We start from the raw sequence: 20,351 nt of genomic DNA, 5'->3' as shown, positions 1-20,351 counted from the left end.
AGATTTATATTGACAATGGAATTATTCAACTATAAAGGGTTCTTTACAGATTGATCCTTTTATGCATCAAATTAAATAATAAATAATGTCTAAGTAACTGTTTATTTTCCAGTATAATAAATGTCAAAATAGCTTTCTGACTTCAATATTCTTTACATTAAATCTTGTCAGTTCACCCATATAAAATAAGATTTAACAACCAAATCTAGTTATTACTTGACAATAAAAGAACCTGAATAACAGAGTTAGTAATTAAAAAGCATAGACTTTGTTGTCAGCCACAAGTGAGTTCAAATTTTAGCTGTTTATCTTACTAAGTGAATGACCTTGGACAAATTACTTAACCTCTCTTGAATTGAGAGCTCTAAGGCCTAATATTGATTGTGGTCAAGATTAAATGAGATAAATTACGTAAAGCACACAGCATGGCATCCCAACAGAGCAGCACAAAATCAATGTTAGTTCACTTTCCCATTACTCTTGACCAGAAACTTACCAGACTCATTGACCTTGCTCTTGAACAGAATTTGATTAAAATAATCCTAGGTATCCTAATTTAGATATTAGAATGAAAGGGGCATAAAAGAGGTTATCTAGATGAATGTGGACAAAACTCCACATATTCAACCTCAAACTGTACGAGTAGTTTCAGATGAAAGTCCTAATGCTCTAATGCCTAGTCTTTTGCACAACCACCTAAGAAACGGAACAGCTCAGCTACTGTTTGAATTTTTGGTTTGAGGCAATAGTTCTACTAAAGACTTTTGTGGAGCTCTCCCTAGTAAGATTTTTCATAGACCTTTTACAGAAATATTAGGACAATTCAGTGTGACAAAAAAATGTTGGTTACCCCTTAGGTACAAAGCACTATGCTGATGCTGGGAAGCAAGAGTAAACCATGGTATTATCCCTTTTCTTTAGGAGCTCATGTTCAGGCAAGTAGACCACTGATTAAATTGGTGGCATTGCTGAACATTTTAAAATTGATCAGGAATGCAGAAAATGTAAAAGACTGATGTAGAATATTGCAACTTTTATGTGAAAATATTTTATGGAAGCATAATTAGTTTGCACTTTGGCTTTTAAAACATTTTAGGAAAGAACATATTTCATGGAAAGAAAAGAATAATGAAGAATAAAAGTTTTCTTTGGGGTGATGTCCAACAAAATAGAGATTTAAACCAAGCTGACCTGCAGATGAAAGAAGTGTATTTTGCAGGGAAAGTCATTAAAAACACCTTATAACACGTTGTAAAATCCAATAGCAGAGGGAATTGTGACTCATTTAAACTCTAACAAATGACGAATCCATGTAAGTGGGTCTCACAGGCAGTTTATAATCAATCATAGTCAATGAATCTGTGAGTAAGTGGCACACCAGCCAAAGAACAGAAAATGAATGGAGTCTTTTAGCTAAATTGATATAACACAATGTTTAAATAAGTGTTATGAAGCGTAGAGAAAAACAACTGAATAAACCATACTTTATCCTTCTGAAATAGGTAGGAAATTGCGCCAAATAAAAGTCATAACTGCTGGGCTTTGTTTAGCAATATTACGATGCTAAAATAAACTCTGAGGCAGTCCTGATATTATGCCAGGTAACAACAATAAAAGACCAAATTTGTGAAATTTTACTAATGACGTTTAAACAACATGACAGGTAAAATGAATTAAAAATAATAATCCAATGTAAACTGCATTTATTGTGTTCATGTCAAATATATTCAATTATACTGTAAAGGATGCATTCACCACTTTATAAACAAATTTAAAAATTCTATTTTGAGCAAGGCTCTGTGTTAGGTGATGCAGGAATAACAGAAAATTAACTCATCTACCTCTTAGAACACAGAACAAAGAGTATGGGAAACAAAGAAAAACGCTATCTCCTAAATGAAAGAGTAACATTGACAAGAATAATACTAGTCCATGTGCTCTAGAGAGTGCAAACACTTTCATATATATTATTGATACACGGCTTCCAGAATCCCTGCCTGATACAGAAGTAAGGGACATGTATCCTTATCCACAATAATAAAGGGAAGATTAGACATGAGCTCTCAGCTCACTGTCTAAATCTTTTCCATTAAAATAGGCTATGCTTCTCCTTATGAACATGTATTTTATTTACATGATGCTGACAATCAAATAAAGAAGTAGCACTAAAATGAGGTACCATCTAAAACATGTGGGTTGTTACCACTTATGTGATATTTAAATAAGCAGACAGAACAATACACAAGCAACCTTAGGCAAAAAGGAATTCTTACACGAGGGTGAATTTTCAGAATTCAAATGTCAAAATTTCCTTCTAAGTGAGCCACACAGATTAGTTCTTAAAGTATTTAATTTTTGGTTTTTAATTCTCTGGTCCTAAATAAGCATGAAGTGAATGAAACAACACAAAGATGCTAATAAAGTGGCAGCACCTTCATCTTATGTTTTTAAAGCGACACACTTCTTATTCTGAGTTACCAAGTGACTGAGCTGCCAATCACACTATTTGTAACTTGAGCTATAAGAAACTGGCTTGAAAATAAAGGCTTTCCAACTGACAGCATGACTATGGGAGGTTCTCCATTTAACTATCAGATGCTATTTTTTTGTTTTGTTTATCTTTGAGTTTAAAATAAAATGTAAAAGAAAGGCTGTCACTTAAAAAGCAATTAAATTTTTTAAAGAAATGACTCATTATTGCTGATCTCCTTTGTAAGGGAAATTACAGCAAGTATAAAATACTTTGCACACCATGTTTTAAAGATATTGTTCACGTGAATTCTGACTCTAATGGTAGCAAAGTCTAGTTTTATTTCGCTTTGGAAAGCTATACCATAATATAGCAGAGAAAGATCTCCTGTGATGTCTTGATCTGCAGTTGAAAAGTCATGAAAAGAAGCCTTCAGAGTTTTCAAGAAGAAAGTCACATTAATTAGCCTTTGAAATTAGTCTTTTTTATTAAGGAAAGTGCCAAGTGTTTTGTCAGGTAAACTAAACCTATTTGACATTTTTTAATCTCTCAAAAATTGATACTATTAAACTTTTTATTTTAAAAAGTAATATTACCTAACTTCATAATTTTGCACTTCCAAATCAAGTATGCTACAAATATATCTATGAAAAAGAAAACCAATAAAAGTAAATAAAGATAAATGTACAGATCCTCTATTTCAGTAAACACATTAAAAACTTAATCTAGTATCAATGAAATTAATCCCAGTATAGGAAGGCAAATTAAAAAGTATATCAAATATTGTTATGCACTTTATTTAATTTTCAATAATCTCACGTTCTGTTGGAAATAAATTAACTTTCTAATCATTCAAATGGTAAAATGTGGAAAATAGTGCATGCTGTATTAAAAAGTGCATACTAATTACCATATTAAAGACTGAACAATTTAGAAGACACATGTTTAATTTTTATTAACTCAGTGTTTTCCAAACTTATTTGGTCACAAAACTCATTTTTAGCAAAAAATATGTTAATATTTCTTGCTAGAATAGTTTTAAGGGAATGAAGATCATTTGTCAGAAGATATTTCTCTAGTTCAAATTCATCTGCCTGTTAGTACTCAATTGCACCATTTCTTCCAAATAAAAACCATTACAAATGTATTCAAAGGAAGGCACTCTTCAGAATCCGTCACTGGCCTTTTGGGTCAACAATAATAGAATTATCCCTGAAATCCTATCACCAATTGTTAACACTACTGGCCTCAGCAGTTTTAATAACCTTGGAGTCACCAAAGTGATATATTGAAGAAAGAGTTCAGCCTGACTTGTATAATGTTAGTTAATGCATCTTGTAGTCATCACAATATTTGCCATCATAATGCCTAAGAGTATCATGGTATATGTCAAAGCCTCATATCAAGGCCAGCTCACACACCAAATTTTTTAAAAATTCCCATTTACATTGCAACACCATTCCTAGTTCCCTCCCAATGCCATAAAGCCCACCTCCAATGATAAAGAGTGGAGCATTACATCAAGAGACATGGAAAGGATGAACAATAGTGTTTAAATTCTGGAGTTGTTTCTGTTGATTTTAATTATCTTTTGCTGGGATTCAGTTAAGGTGCTAATTTGCACTTGACAAATCCTCTGCAAATCAAGCTGGTCTCTGTTTTTCTGCACCAAGGGAGCTGTAATATTTGGTTGAAACACACAGAATTGCCAGTATTTGGCTATTATTGACACACATAAATCCCATATTGCTAATATAGGGATGGTAAGGTGTATTGTGCCTAAATATATCTTAATCAAAAAAAGAGACTGTAAATGTTTAAGGTAAAGGAAAAAGCAGAATATCATAAAGGGCCTCATGGAAAAGAATGTAGCCAAAACTGATGACCTGAAAAACCAGCATCTAGGGCACTTCAGTTCTGAACATTTTTTTCTTTTTAATGAAGGAAGTTAACCACCAAAGTTTACATGCTATAAATGAAAAATAAAACAACAATGAAAATCTTTCAAAATAGTGTTTTTTAAAATAGTGAAATGTAGATATCTATTATGAATGGATGCTCATTAATTATTGGCCAGCATCTAAAACCCTAGATGTGGACTCAACTTTTTAGCAACTGAGCACTGGTGATTTTATTATAGTTATTCTTGAAAATATTATCAATAATTGCTTTTCAAGTGTTGGCTTAGACTAGAGATTAGTTTTACCTCTTTAAAACCTTTATTCAAGTCCTACTTCAGAAAGAAACTTTGGAAGCAGAAAAGTCCCTGGTTTTTGCTCTCGAGTTATTTATAATCAAGATGACATATCTAAAAGTAGTATCACAATGAGATTCAACATGAAACCAACGTTTGGTCTACCACATACATTCAAAATTATGAACAACAGACATACTTCATTGCAAAAATTGTTATACATTATTTCAATGATCACAGAACTGAGATTAAATAAAGAACTTTTTAATAAATAAAGCGCAGAGTTGTAAAATATAGATACCCAGTTTCTTTCCTAGGAAATCCCTTGACCAATCCACTTCACCAAGCATGAAGGATTCCTGACAGTGGCATGGAAAATATAACTTTTTCAGGGATGACTCTTAGTTTTGCTTTTTTCCACGTCTAGCCAATAGCCATTCCACCATCCCTTCTTATCTGATTACAGATACACTTTTTGTTCACCTTCCACAGGGGAGCCTTAGGGATGAAGGCTTGACTAGTTAAGCCAATCACTGAAGGTATGTCATTCTCCCTACAAGTGATGGTTTCAGAAAAGGGTTTGTGGCAATTCTTTAAGAAGCCCTGAGAAGAAATGTACATAAACATATGATAGATATGTTGAAGCAATGACAGCCGTCTTGTATTTTACCACATGAAAGAAAAAGCCTGAAGAGAATAGAGTAGAAAGATAAAAAGAACTTGAGTTCTTGATGACAGTGTGGACATACTGAATTATCCAACCATGGAAATTCTTTATGTTCAAACTTGCTATTGAGATAATAAACTCCTTGTTGCTACCTAAAACTGAGTCTTTGTAATACTTGCAGCTGAAATCATCCCAACTGGAAAACAAGCTAATATCTGTTAGATTGTTAGACAACAATCTTGAAAATGCATGTCACAGAGCACAGTATTAACCAGAGAAAACCATATAGATAATTTAAGACAATTACTTCTTAATTATATGAACAGTTTACTACAAACCCATTTAGTATATGACAACAACATGCTTACTACTAGTTTCGGCACTTTTATATCATCAACGGAAAAAAAACACTTTCAAAGTACATTGCATACATCTTTCCTCAGTAAAACAATATGGGGCACACACATAATTGAATTTACTAAACAAATTATTTTTTAAAAATTACTACATTTGTTTTAGTTGCAAGACACTGAATGAACTAGGCGCCATGAGGGACCACCACCTTCGAACAGCTAACAACCTAATGGAGAGAAACATATCTTCACAGTAGATTAAAATACCTCCCTAATTGACTCCTGATATAAAAGGGAGATAAGTAAAGAAGAAATTAACAAATATTGGAAATATTAATAAACAAAAGTGGATCAGTTGAAAATATTTAGGCTGGAGCACAGAAATCTGAAAGGATTGAAATTATGGAAAAGAACATAAGAAACGTGTGAAACATGGTGAAAACTCTAACATGTGGAAAACTCTAATATCAGTGTAATCGTATTCTCAGAAAGGGAGAAGGGAAAGAACAGGATAGGGTCAATATCTGAAAAATTACCAGCCAATAATTTTCTAAAACTGACAAAAGATGCCAAGCTGCCAATTCAAGAAGCTCTACGACTTCAAGCAGGAAAAATAAAAAGAAGACCACACACTTAGGTACATCGGAGAAAACTTGCTAAACACCAGAGCCATAGGATAAAATCAGCAAGAATAAAAAAAAAGATGTTAACTTCATAGGAGCATCAATATAACTAAGAGCTGACTCGTTTTACAAGGAGCAAAAGAAGCCAGAAGACAATGGAGCGGCATCTTCAAAGTGCTGAAGGAAAATCAACTGTCAACCTAGAAATCCATAACAGCAAAAATTCCTTAAAAAACTGAAGGCTTTCACAAAAACCACAACCAAGAGAATCTGTCAAAATCTGAAGTACACTAAAAGAAATATTAAAGGCAATTCTCTAAGTTGAAGAAAAATAATCTGGAATGAAAACAGAAAGCATAGAAAAGAATAAAGAACAAAGTAAAAGGTAAAGATATGGATAAACATAAATGAATATTAACTTTTCAAAGCTACAATAATACTTCATGAGGTCTAGAATATATGACAAATTCAAATACATGTTACAATAATGCAAAATAGTGATGCGGCTAAGTGGTCAAAGTGCCCTAAGTCCTAGCATTATCTAGGAAGTATGAAAGTTAAATTTACACTAGAATGTAATAGGTCAGAGATGTATGTTGCCACCTCTAGAGTAACCACTAAGACAAAGATACAAAAAAAAAAAAAAAATACAAGAATGCATAATTAACAAGTTAATGCACAATTAACAAGGGGGGAAGGTTAAATAATAAAAATAAACAAATAGTGTCTTAGTAGATCTAAATCTAAATATATAAGTAACTACTTGAACTATAAAGGGAGTAAACAAACCAATTTAAAAGACAAAGATTATCTGGGTAGATTTAAAAAACAACTATATATTGCTAACAAATGACAGATTTTAAATATATGAAAGGTTGAAAAAAATGGAAAAACATGAAAAAGATAAACCATTGTAAACAGCAAGGAAAAGAAAGTTATAGCTATACTATTATCAGACAAAGACAACTTTAAGGAAAGAAACATTACTAGACATAAGGAGAGATATTTCATAATGATAAGAAAAAGTCAATTCATCAGAGAGATAAAACAATTCTAAAATTTCTATCCACCAAATAATATATAAACAGCATATAGAATAAGTTTATACTTAAAACTATAAATCTATGTTTTTTTTAATGTCCATATGGACATTTGATAGTGTTACTTAATATTTATTTAGCACCTCTTTACCCAAGGCTTTTAAACAAGGACTGAGTATAAATCACCATTCTCCTGCCTTATTTGCTTTGCCATCAAATCATAACACAACTTCCAACAGAGACATGAACATTCCCATTCATCTTAATGGTGCATTAATGTCACCAAGCTATAGCTTTTCTAGTAGAATGTGTGCCCACTCTATTAAGTAAGAAGGAGGCCAAATATTCCATGCTTCCATTTTTAGGAGCCTTAAATTATTTTATAAAAATGAAGGCATCAAATATACTTGAATTTAAAATATGAAATCATACTCACAGAACTCTAAGATTTTAATTAGTGTTCTATTTACTGAACATGAAGAATTTTAGCACGGGAAGCGTTCTCAGAGATGAGCTCTGTGGTTAGATGCCTGTGTTAGAACCTCAGCTCCATAACTTATTAGGCTTGTTACACTGGGCAAGTTCTCTAATCTTTCTGTGCCTCAGTTCTCTCAGCTATGAAATGGTCATAATCACAGTACACACTCTGTAGGATTGTTATTAGATGTAAATGAAACAATGCATCTAAGAAACCTAGAATAGACTCTGGCACCCATTTATAAGGGCTATGAGTAAAATAACTATGAGTCTGTAGTCGTTGTGGTGGTGGTGATGATGCTACCAGTAATAATGGTAGTGGAGCCATAACAGAACAGTAATAGTAATAGAAGTAGATGTAGTAATGGTAGTGGTGGTGGTAGTGGTGATAGTAGTAGTAGTAGTAATGATATGATAGTTATGATAGATAGAAGAACTATTGTGATAGTCTTCATTGTCAGTATAACCACCAACTACCAGGGGTCACACACTCAAATACTTCCAGAAATCATGCAAGTGATATCAATGAATGAACTAAGCCAGATCTAAGAGAAGTGTTGAGGACTACAGAAAACAGGAAACCTATGCCCTGTTTAAATGCATTCAAATTTATTATTTGAAACACTGACATCACCGAGGAAAAACAAAGTATGAGACCTCCTAGATTGTAACAAGGATCAACAGTTTACAACCTCTGACTTAGTCCAAGTTATGCATTTAATTTTTTTTAAAAATATGGTTGTTAATATAGCTAGTCATTGTGCTTGAAAGTACCCTAAGTTTTTTTTGTTCTGTCATCCCCCAAGTTATAACCCTTCCCCTCTCCCCACAAAATCCTGACTGCCAATAGGTATATATTTGCAGCTACTATTTCTCAGCATTCTTGAGCTTTACAAGGCTTGAATTTGGCACTTAGGGTCTCAGTTTGAGTATTTCTTTTGCCTACCCTACTTGTAACTGTTCTCTTTCACTGCATCATGCATTCAGACTCTGCTTAGCAAGCCTTCTGATATCCATCCTTCACACATCCCCAGGCCCTCAGAGTTAAGTCGCAGCAAATATCATTGTCAATGCTGGTGGGCTGGCAACATTCCAGAACCTCATCACTGGTAACCTTCTCTATCCTTTTGATCTTAAATATGGCTTATAGGTGATATTGATGAAATGGCTAAAGGAACCAGATGTGCTGTCTGTGGTAGAGATCCCTGTCACAGTCACAGAGAGACGAGAATCCTACATATTACAGTATAGACATTCAGCTGATTTAGAGATTGCTGATGCATTACACCCATTTGTCTTAACAGGGGTTTGCAGTATTACAGCGCCAGTGAAAATGTTTAGCTTCATTTTTCTCGGTCAAATTGATAAATGTAACAAAATAGATTTCTGAAATCTGTTTTACTACAATGAATCCAAAAAACAGTGTAACACCTTTTGCGTTTATTAGGTGTTACAATACTCAATTACACCCACAATCATCTACACCCACCCAAAGGTCTCATGACTTACATTAAGAGCTTCATAAAAACTTGGTAGTAAAATCTGACTTCTTTTTCACAATATTCTAAATCTGTTCTAGAGCCACAGAATCAGCCTGAGATGGAAGGTTTCTAAACATTAAGATCAAATAGATCTTACGTGTGTAAAATAGAGATACAATGTGAGTCACATAGAGAATTTTAAATTTCTTATGAGCCTTATTTTAAAAAGTAAAAAAGAAACAGATGAAGTTAAAAGTAATATTATATTTAACTAAATATATCTAAAATATTATTTTAATATATAATATCAAAATTTATTAGACATGTTACATTCTTTTTTCATACTAAATTTTTGAAATCCAGTGTGTGGTTTATCCTTACAGAACATTTCAGTTTGGACTAGCCACATTTCCACTGTTCGAAAGCTTCATGTGACTGATGGCTATTTTATTGAACAACGCAGCTCTAGACAAACCTCCAGTCCAATGTATTAATAGATGATGACTTAGCTTCTGTCTGAACACTGCTGTTTTCTCTTCTTTTCATCTCAATTTCTCATTTATTCTAAGCTTAAGTTTCCTTTTAATGAGTCTTATTCCATCTTTTCTGGTTTAAACTCCGTTCTCCTAGGTCAATGGTTCTGAATCTTTTTTGGAACATGGTCCCCATTGAAAAGATAAAAAGTTTGGATCCTTGCTCCAGAAAAACGTACATTTCCATTGTTATGAGTTGAATTGTATCCCCCCCCAAGAAAGATATTTTAGAGTTCTAATCCCCAGTACCTAAGAATGTGACCTCACTTGGAGATAAGAGTATTTAGAGGTAATAAAGTCATGAGCTCAACTGTTTGGGCCCTAATCCAATATGATTGGTGTTCTTATTAAAAGAAGAAATTTGGACACAGGTATACATAGAGGGAAGATGATGTGAAGAGACACAGGGAGAAGATGGCCATTGACAAGCCAAGGAGAGAATTTTGGAATAGATTCTTCTCCCTCATGGCCCTCAGAAGGAACCAACCCTGTTGACATCTTGATTTCAGACTGCTAGTCTCCAGAACTTTAAGACAATTTATTTCTATTGTATAAGCTACCTAGTTTGTGGTACTTTGTTACAGAGCCTTAGCAAACTAATACATGCATACATACATATAATTTTACATATAATTCCAAACGGCTCAAAGATCTCCCCACTAAACATTCTTTAAGAACCAGAGGTTGGGCTTCCCTGGTGGAGCCCTGGTTAAGAATCCGCCTGCCAATGCAGGGGACATGGGTTCGAGCCCTGGCCCGGGAAGATCCCACATGCTGCGGAGCAACTAAGCCCGTGCGCCACAACTACTGAGCCTGAGTTCTAGAGCCTGCGAGCCACAACTACTGAGCCCACGTGCCACAACTACTGAAGCCTACGTGCCTAGAGCCTGTGCTCCACAACAAGAGAAGCCACGACAATGACAAGCCCATGCACTGCAACGAAAAGTAGCCCCCGCTCACCACAACTAGAGAAAGCCCGCGCACAGCAACAAAGACCCAACACAGCCAAAAATAAATAAATTTATAAAAACAAAACAAAAACAAACAAGAAAAAGAACCAGAGGTTAAGAACTCACTTTGGATTGAACAAATTAAAAAGCATTTATGTAGTGTTTCTGTCACTTATTAACATTAATTATATCAACCAACATTTGTCCTAAGTTCATTCTCAGATCAGGCTTCTTATCACAAGAATGGTAAAATAACATTTTTAAACTATTCTCAGAATTCCTGCAAGTCACTGCATGTTCTAAGGTTTAATATGATTCTCATGGGTTATGCTACACTTTGAGACTATAACCTTATTTACATGATCTTCTGCTCATGTTTAGTACATGTCCTCTTAAAATTGAGACATACAGAAATATGGGAAAATATTTATTTTCTTTAGATACTTCCTTTTTTCTCACCTAATTCATATACGAGTCAAAACCATATAAAGCAGGGTTTCTCACTTGGGTTCCATAGAATAATAAAGCCCATTTTAAAAGTTCCTAAGGTTTTATAATTTTGCGATCTGTTTCACAATACATTCTATCCTTCATTGTTATGCACACTAACATATTAAAGACTAGGAGAGATTATGCAGGAAAGAAAAAAATTGTTTAAGTTAAATAAGTGACCACATAGTTTTCTCTCACATATGTATCACCCATTCACACATCATGTAGATGACTACTTACGTCAAGTTGCCATACTCTGTAAAATCCTAGTCATACATACTTGGAGAAAGATGGTATAAATGTAGCCACAGAGCAGGCTAACCTCACGTTATTTAGATTCACTGGCCCAACCCAGTTAGCCACTGTTGGCAAGATCATTACTGCCACCAACAACACTGTTGGATGTGGGTATCACCTTCCACTGATAATTAAGTGAGACCGATTTGGTCCAGGCATAACAGTTTCCAGTCCTCATGGCCTCCCAGGTCCTGACAGAACTCCATACCTATCAAGTTCAGGAAACAGAGGATGGGGGAACAGCAATGATAGTAGCTGGGGCAAGAACTCCACAGACTCCCAATTCTTACCTAAATTTCAGCAATTTTTTTAAGCATAAATACTTCTAATATTGCTGTTTGCTTTTTGCTCATTTCCAGAGCAATGAAGTATATGTTTATTTCTTTTTTGACAATTTTAGATACATAATTACTTTCGGAGGAGAGATTCTGCCAACCTTCTCATCACCCATAGCCAGAGACAAATATTCTTAACAGTATTTATTTTTGTCTCTCCAAGAACATAAAAAAATATAGAAATAGTTGCCTAGGAGGTTATATCAAAGTTATATTTTAATAGTGGGGTATAGAGAAGTTATCACAAATTTGCTAAGTACCTTTGGTACATTTGAGAGTTCTCGGGTAAATAAAATACTAAGTCAAAAACTAAAGCAATTAATATACACAGGGAGTGAGGTAAGTCAGACAGAGAAAGACAAATACTGTATGATCTCACTTATATGTGGAATCTAAAAAAGCCGAACTCATAAAAACAGAGTGGAATGATGGTTACTGGGGGCTGGGGGTAGGGAAATTGGGGAGTTGTTTAAGAGTACAAACTTGCAACTAGTAGATCAATAAATCCTGCAGATCTAATGCACAGCAGAGTGATTACAGTCAATAATACTGTATTATAAACTTCAAAGTTGCTAAGAGACTAGATCTTAAGTGTTCTCACCACAAAAAAGAAATGATAAATATGTGATGTGATAGAGGTGTTAGCTAACTCTTCAGTGGTAATCACATTGCAATTATAAATGTACCAAATCAACACATTGTACACCTTATACAATGTTATATGTCAATTATATCTTAATTTAAAAAAATATACAGAGGGATGACCTCAATAGAAATATGTACATTCTGGAATTTTCTCCACAAGCTTTACATCATAAAGCCTAGCTTGTTTAATCTAATGATATTGACTACCTCTATGGAAAATTTATGTATAAATAGGATCTTTCTTCTCTTTAGAAGAAAAAAATGTTCCCATTATTCTATTGCATCAGTGGCAGTCTCTTTAGTGCTAGCAAAGTCCCAAGGGTTTTTACAATACCTCAAAAAGAAATGTGCAAATGTGGGCAATCTATTGTTACAGAAGGCAAATACTTTCTCATTCTTTTCTCCTGTGTGGCCAACAGTAATGTACTTAACATTTCTAGGCCTCTGTTTCCTCATCTGAAAAATGATGGGCTTGTACTAGAAGATCTAGAACTATATTAGATCTAGATTTCTCAAATATATGCCATCATTTCTCTGCAACGTTGCTTATGTATAAGAGCCCATGATCGCGGGGAAATACACTCAAATTGCTTTTCCAGTCTTGTGATAGGTTCTACTAAATCAAGCTTTTACTTAGAATTTGTAAACAAATGTGCCTATGATAAACAAGCTGGATAATATTTAGGGCATAGTCTGTGATTCCAAAGCTGAATTCTGAGTAATCTCTTTGGCAGGACATGCTGTTATCCCCTCTGTGAGTAGACATTCAGTGTTCAAAGCAACGAGCTCTTTGATACTTTGAAATTTTGGATTCTGTTCTATTTTTAAAAGCGACTATATCAGTATTCATCAACTGTTTGACATGGCCATTCATTTATATTCAAAAAGGCTATTCTATAATTACCCTTCCTTTCAGGAAGCCTACCAACTAAGAGAAGCCTGAATTACTGATAGCAGTTATACAGGGACCTTCCTGTTGGTTAAGAAGGAGGACTAATTAAACTAATGTGCTAAGTCTCGGGCTAATAATTATGCAGAAAAGTGGTAAGAAAGCTTATATTATCAGTTTTTAGTGGTTGTGCACCTTTAATATGAAGCTAAGAAGGCTAAAACATTCTAGAATAAGTATATTTCTTATTTGAACTTTTGGTAAGGCTGATTTAATTGTTCTCTAAATGTTATAAATCTGTCAACTTCTAATAGAAATAACTATAATTTTAAAATACTGGTTATTCATTAAAATAATTTTAAATAATATTAAAAATAATTAATGACACGTTAAAATAAGTCCTCTTGTGGTGGCTAAGTAGGAGCCAATTAACCATATCTTTTCAAAATGCTTCACATAAAGATCCTATTTCTATAAAATAAACCCAATTTTTCCCTAAATATTCACATGCATTTTGAATTCTGTTAAGACTAAGAAGTGCTTTGTAATAATTGCCAAAATTCTTAGAACATTCATATAAATTTAAAAATTGTTTTCACATAATTCTACTTTTATTGCAGTATCAAAATGGTTATGAAACAATATAAAAATCTGCATAATCCTAAATTATTTCTTAGGTTAGATCAGCTATTGTTGGGGCAAATGAAAGGCCACTTGCATGCACTGCTGCTTAGTGGCCTTTTGTCACTAAAATGCTATACCAATTACACTTATATCTCTGTATATTTTGGTGAGGTTCTGTTATTCAGTGGACCTAGCTCAACTTGAAGTTTCTCCACAGCGATGGACCTCAGGTATTACCTTGAATTGTAACTAAAGAAACAGAGGATTTCCTGTAGAGAAGGTTGTTTAATAATATCTATAATAACCCAATACGTTTCCATTGAATTAAAAAACAAAAACAACTTTGGAGGTAGGAGGAGTCCAGACTAACCAGGAAATCCTTAAAGCCACAAGGAGTTAATACCAACTAGATGAGAATGATAAGTGACCCATCCTCCTTTGTAATCCGGGAATTGAGCTATAAATAGGGAACACAGCAACTAGTTTATCTATCATAATCTTAATCTGAAACAAAGTGAATATCTATGAACTCTAGGGCTTTAGTATTCAGTCACAGTTTAGGAAATAAAGTCTGTAAAACAAGTGCTACCTCTCTAGAAATTCTGGAAATTAAGACATAGAGAAAGCAAATCTTACTAGAGAAAAACATAAAATGTAGTCGTGGGGTGGTATCGACTGCGATGTTCAAGTTTTAGAATACTTCAGAGATCTACTTTTAGCTAATAAACTGTTAGTGAATACTTCAAAGGTTTTCTTAAACCTCTGAATATGGTGTAGTACATATGAACATGATGTCACTTATTGGATTGAACTACTTGTCATTAGTTATTTCCTCAACAATCCTAACGATGAGGGAAATTTAAAAACTTTGGAGGAAAAAGTAATAAAACAGATTGCTTATTCATAAAAATGTTACCTATCAGTGTCCTACAAACTACAATATCCCTTCCCTACTTCTGGGTATATGCATAAAAATTGTTTAGTGGTTCCACAATATTCATTCTAATCTTTTACTTGAATGAATATTGTGGAACCACTAAATGATTCTGGGCTCACTAAACCTCTTCATCATGCAGGAATGAGGTAATAATGTAAACAACTCATGAGGAAATCTGGTGATTTTAATAATTAATGATGAAAATATATTTATATAATAAAAATTACTATCAAGTTACAGATCTAGCCATTTAAAGAAATGGCTTTCTGAAAGATAAATGTATTAAATCCCATCGATTTGTTTTCCTCTAGTTTTTATTGTACAGAAAGCACACATGAACCCGCAGTATCTAAAATAAATTCATGTATTTACTTGTACTCTAAGAAGTTATTGTCAAGACAGCAGAATAAGGAAGAAATTCTCACTGCTGTACCCCAAACACATAGTAGTAATATATAAAATACCAAAAGACTAAACTGTGATTAAAAAAAAAAAAATCTCATGGACTAAGAATATATTTTGTCACCATAAAAGAATAGATTACAGAATCTGGTAAATTATGAGGCTGATTTTGTTGTTTAACATATATTTTTCCTCAGATCTATGGAATCTAGTGCTTAATGCAAAATTAAGCATTTTAGATCTAAGATTCACTTTTTTTTCCTTTAGCAAACCAGTTTCATGAACACTTCTTGCTGAAGCAGAGAGAAAAGAATAGTTAAAACTTCTAATAAAAATGCTCTTAATTCTTGACATAGAAAACTTGCCAAAAGCAAGTTAAATGGAAAAAAAAAATTAGAATCAGAGACCTATGGTCAAATATGTTGTGAACTAGATATGAGTTAAAGAAAAAATTCCATGTAAAATATAGAAAAAAAACGCAATGACTCAAACATTTTTGAAGAGAAATTTTGCCAAATTTAAAAGAGTACAATTATAACGTAAAGCTTTGCTTAAAAGAGACAACACATAAAGGACCCCATTCTCATATACCCATGTTTAACCGTATACTTTCTCTTCAAAAATAATTTTCATCTACATCAAAGTTTCGTGAGATACTCTGAATAGGGAACAAAATCAAAGGCCATTGTGTTTAATAAAAATTCAGAATGTTCAAATTGGAAAGAGTACAGATTCTCTTTCTTTGTGAACTTTCAATTACATCTGATTATTTTAAAAAAGGATTTCATTTTAAATGGGCCACAAATGTAAACCAAGCATAGCCTCCAAATGAAATTTTACTCTCACGTGCAAAATGAGAGTCTGTGTATGACTGACCCAATTCAAATCTAATTAGAATCAGATTAATCAATCAACTAATTTAATCAACAACAGAACGTTTCCATGAATGTAATTAGACACTTTCCTGTGTCTTTGTTCATTTATTCTACCTTCTTTCCTGTCATTAGGGGAAGTGCCCATGCTCCTAGCTAAATGAATCCTGCCGTTTGTGCATCTGATCCCATCTTATCTACTTAGAGACAGTATTCTAGCAATTCTTACCTCTGTCTACTGCCTGGACATTTTTTTCTCTCTCTCCTTATGTACTCCCATCAGTATGCAAACATGGCAGTATTTCTCTCATCTAAGAGAAAAAAAAAAACCCTCTTGACCTCACTTCCCCATCGAGCTCTTGACCTGGGTCTTTCCTTTTTTTTTTTTTTTTTACAGTAAAACTTGTTAAAAGCATTGCTTATATTTGCTATCTCTTCTCCAATTCTCTCTTCTCATTCTTTTTGAGGCTCCTATTCTATTCCCCACCATTCCACTGAAAATGTTTTATTAAGAGCCCCAATAACATTTATATTGCTAAATACAGCAGTCAGTGCTCATCCTCATCTTCCTTGACCAATGTGCGGCATTCAACTCAGCTGATCACAGTCTCCTCCTTGAAACACTTTGTCGACTGGCTTTCAGGATACCACACCTACAATATTTACTGCTCCCTCAGTCTTCTGCGTTGGTCTCCTCATCTTCCTGACCTCTGTGCACTCAAGTGCATCAGGGCTGAGTCCCTGGACCACTGCTCTTTTCGGTCTTCTCAAACTCCCTTGAGATCTCAGCCAGCTCTAAATACCATCTTATTTGTCAGCAGGAGCCCTCCCCCAAAGTCCCAATTTGTATATCCATCTTTCTACTCAATATCTCAGAATTAATATTTCCAAAACTGAGTTCCAGCCCTTCCCCTCACAGTCTCCCCCACCTTGCTAGGTCAACTGCACCTTTCAATAGTTCATTCCAAAAAGCTTACCATCACCGCTGTCTTTCTCTGATGACCCATACCCACTTCATCAGCAAATCCTGCTGCCTCTAAACATTTCTAGAATCTGCCCTTTGTTTACCACCTTCACTACTTTCACTCTCGTCTAAGGCCCTCTCATCCTTCAATCACTGTTGAACTAGCTTTCTGTCTATCTTCTGCAGTTATCATCCTATATTCTCAACACAACAGATTAATCCTGTTAAAACTTAAATCACATCATGCCACTTGACTAGTTAAAATTCTGTAACAGTTTCCAGTATCACTCAAATTGAAAACTGAAATCCATACAATGGCCTAGAAGACCTTATACATTAACTGGCCTCTTTGACCTCATCTCCTAATACTCCCTATCTTCATCTTTCCACTTTATGCATACTGCTCTCCATGCTATTACTTGAACACATCAGGCAAACTTCCACATCAGGGCGTTTGTACTTAACTGCTTTTTCTGCTTTCCCACAGGTAGACTTACACCTTTTCACCGAGGTCTTTTCTGGTGCCTTAGCTAAAATCACAACCCTCATCCCTATTCCCACCCTGACATTTTTTATCATCCTTCCCTGGTTTATTTTTCTCCTCAGCATTTATCACTAACATACTTTAATTTACTCATCTTGTTATTGTCTGTTTCCCTGGCTAGAATTTAAACTCCACAAAAGAGGAAATTTTTGTGTTTTGCTCTCTACTGCACAGAAGAGTTCCTGGTACATATCTGACATGAAGACATATCTTGCTTATCGTTTATGCATCTTTGTTTAATGAGGAATAGTATACCTTGATGTACATGCGTGTGTGTATGTATATACATGTGCATGCTTGCTTGTTTTGTTGTTGCCAACGAGTTGCTGGATTTTATAATAAATATTAATTTTTAACATTAAGTAGTTGAGGTTTTAGACTAAAAACCCTAAAGAATGTGTGTAGAAAAAATTATTTTTGTAACATTTTTCTTTAAGGTTTATTATCATAATAAGTAATAAATAATAAGCCCAAGTGAGATGTTCAACAAAGGAAATAAATGTATTTACTTTACCTGGACTGGGATTAGGTGGGATTTCACTTTCCTCATCAGTACTTTCATCATAGATTGCATCTCTGTCAGTAGTCATTTCAGAACATGTTGGAGTTTCCCTAGAAACAGAGAGAGGCAGACTTATAAATTATTGGTTCATTCCTGGCTAGGTATCAAATTCACCAGTAAGTGATTATAGAAAATATCCCTGGAAAAACATTATAATTAAACAAATATATATTGAAATAGATATAATTAAGATGAAAGCACTTTAAAGACTATATGTTAACTCCTTAAGAACAAGTTTCTCTTTTACCTTATATAAATGTGGTTTAGTGCTCACTATAATTAATTCTTGAGTCAGTTTATTATCATTTATTATTTATCTATCAAATCACAATACTATTCTAAATTACCTTCTGTGGGTCACAGAGTAATCAGTACTTTACTGATCTCAAAGCAGTTCTGCCTTTCATTTGGTCTCCCCAAAACTCTGAGATGGGTACCTTTATTCTTATTACGAAGATATCCAAGTAAGGCACAGAGAGTTTAAGGATTGTCCAAGCCATACCACAGTCATAAGTCACCTATGATTCTTCCTTAAAAATCAAGTACATATTCACACTTAGAGTCACCTGATTCTAAAATTAAGCATTGCTTAGACATTGAGATTACAAATGTGTGCCCAACTCTATGGTTCTGCAGAAGATGAAAGCTTTTAATTAATATATTTCTTAGTGATGCCTAAGAATTAAACTAGTATTATTTAGGTAAATCTCATGGCAGTTTTATGATTTAAGTCTAGGTGTGACAGTTGGGCAGGCATGGAGAGATCATGTTGAGTATTCTCTAGTCCACTGCATCTAACAACCAGAGCATCCAACCCCAGACTATCAAATGATCTCATATTACTAAAAAGTTGGCATCTAACTTTCATTAAGTTTGGGAAGAAATTGCACTAAAATGTCTGCATCTGCCATCCCAAAACAGAAAGGTCAAAATACCTTTTATGCTCGATGTTCTTTTCCAGTTCTTGAACTTCATTTAACAATTTATTTAAGCTTCTGATCTTTGCTTTCTTCTCATTCAGCACCAGAATGAACCGTTTATAAAGATCAGTCTCCAAAGCTTCCTTAGCACTCACACATTTTTCAAATCTAAAATATAAACAAATAAATAAATCATGCAGGTTTTGTTTTAGTATTCAATCTAATACTGAAGACAATTTCAAGAAAATTTTTCAAGAAAAATACAATTAAAACCATTTAAACATGTTTTCATTGATTTAAAGTTTTATATAGGTAAACAAATAATTAGAACTTATTGTTCATTAGCGTTTGTAGTTTACATACTGAGAAAAGGATAGAAATTGGAAACTGACAGCAAAAAAGCTTTTAAAACATCTAAATGCCTAAATGTAATAACTTATTCACATCTATGGTTTATTTCCAAAAGCACATATTTGTGGGAGAAATTTCAAACAAGAGTAACTATAGCCTATGTTTCTTGTACTTTGTTAATATTACTATAATAGCAACCATGATCTTGTTTTGTGATTAAGTGATTTACTTAATCAGTTCTCCCCAAATAGATTATGAACTGCTCCACAACAAGAACATGACATACCCAGTTGTATCTTATAACCCAGCAAACACACACACACACATACATATATTTATCCAACTTGAAATTTCCAAGGAGATTAATGAAACAGCAAATGTGAAACACTATACATTTTAAAGTTTAGATATATAAGACAAAACATAAAATTCTCTATCATTTATAATTCTTCCTACAATGTTCAAATGAGCTAACAAGAGACTGTACTAATTTTAATCTCTCAGATATATATAAAATAAAGAAGGCAAACTAGCAGAGGTTGTATATACTTGATATGTGCATACACACACACCATGAATAAACCTCTATTTTAAAGATTCAAATATAAATTATTTCATGTAATATATTCTTTCAAAAGGAGTTTAGCTCTGCCTGGTTTTCTCTTTACCATACTGTTAATTATACTTGTTGTTCTATACAGGTATTCTAGTATTTTCATTATATATATT

General features: G+C 33.7%; 1 protein-coding gene across 7 annotated transcripts in view; it reads right to left on the bottom strand.

The window, feature by feature from the left end:
* The window catches only part of XRCC4 (X-ray repair cross complementing 4), a 389,471-nt gene that overhangs the window by 247,131 nt on the left and 121,989 nt on the right, over positions 1-20,351 (bottom strand). For all 7 annotated transcript variants that reach the window (XR_012330745.1, XM_019929741.3, XM_073802272.1 and 4 more), the window contains 2 exons: positions 19,287-19,439; positions 18,304-18,401 (listed from right to left, as the gene is read on the bottom strand). Coding sequence is in view for 6 of the 7 variants with exons in the window: in XM_019929741.3 (XP_019785300.1) it covers positions 18,304-18,401; positions 19,287-19,439 (251 nt within the window). In the remaining variant the exon portion in view is untranslated. The remainder of the gene's footprint in view (positions 1-18,303; positions 18,402-19,286; positions 19,440-20,351) is intronic.

Source organism: Tursiops truncatus, chromosome 3 (genome assembly GCF_011762595.2).
Source record: "Tursiops truncatus isolate mTurTru1 chromosome 3, mTurTru1.mat.Y, whole genome shotgun sequence".
In the NCBI taxonomy this organism is placed as follows: Eukaryota; Metazoa; Chordata; class Mammalia; order Artiodactyla; family Delphinidae; genus Tursiops; species Tursiops truncatus.
The sequence above is the reverse complement of the archived record's forward strand: the minus strand, read 5'-3'. Positions and strand labels throughout refer to the sequence as shown.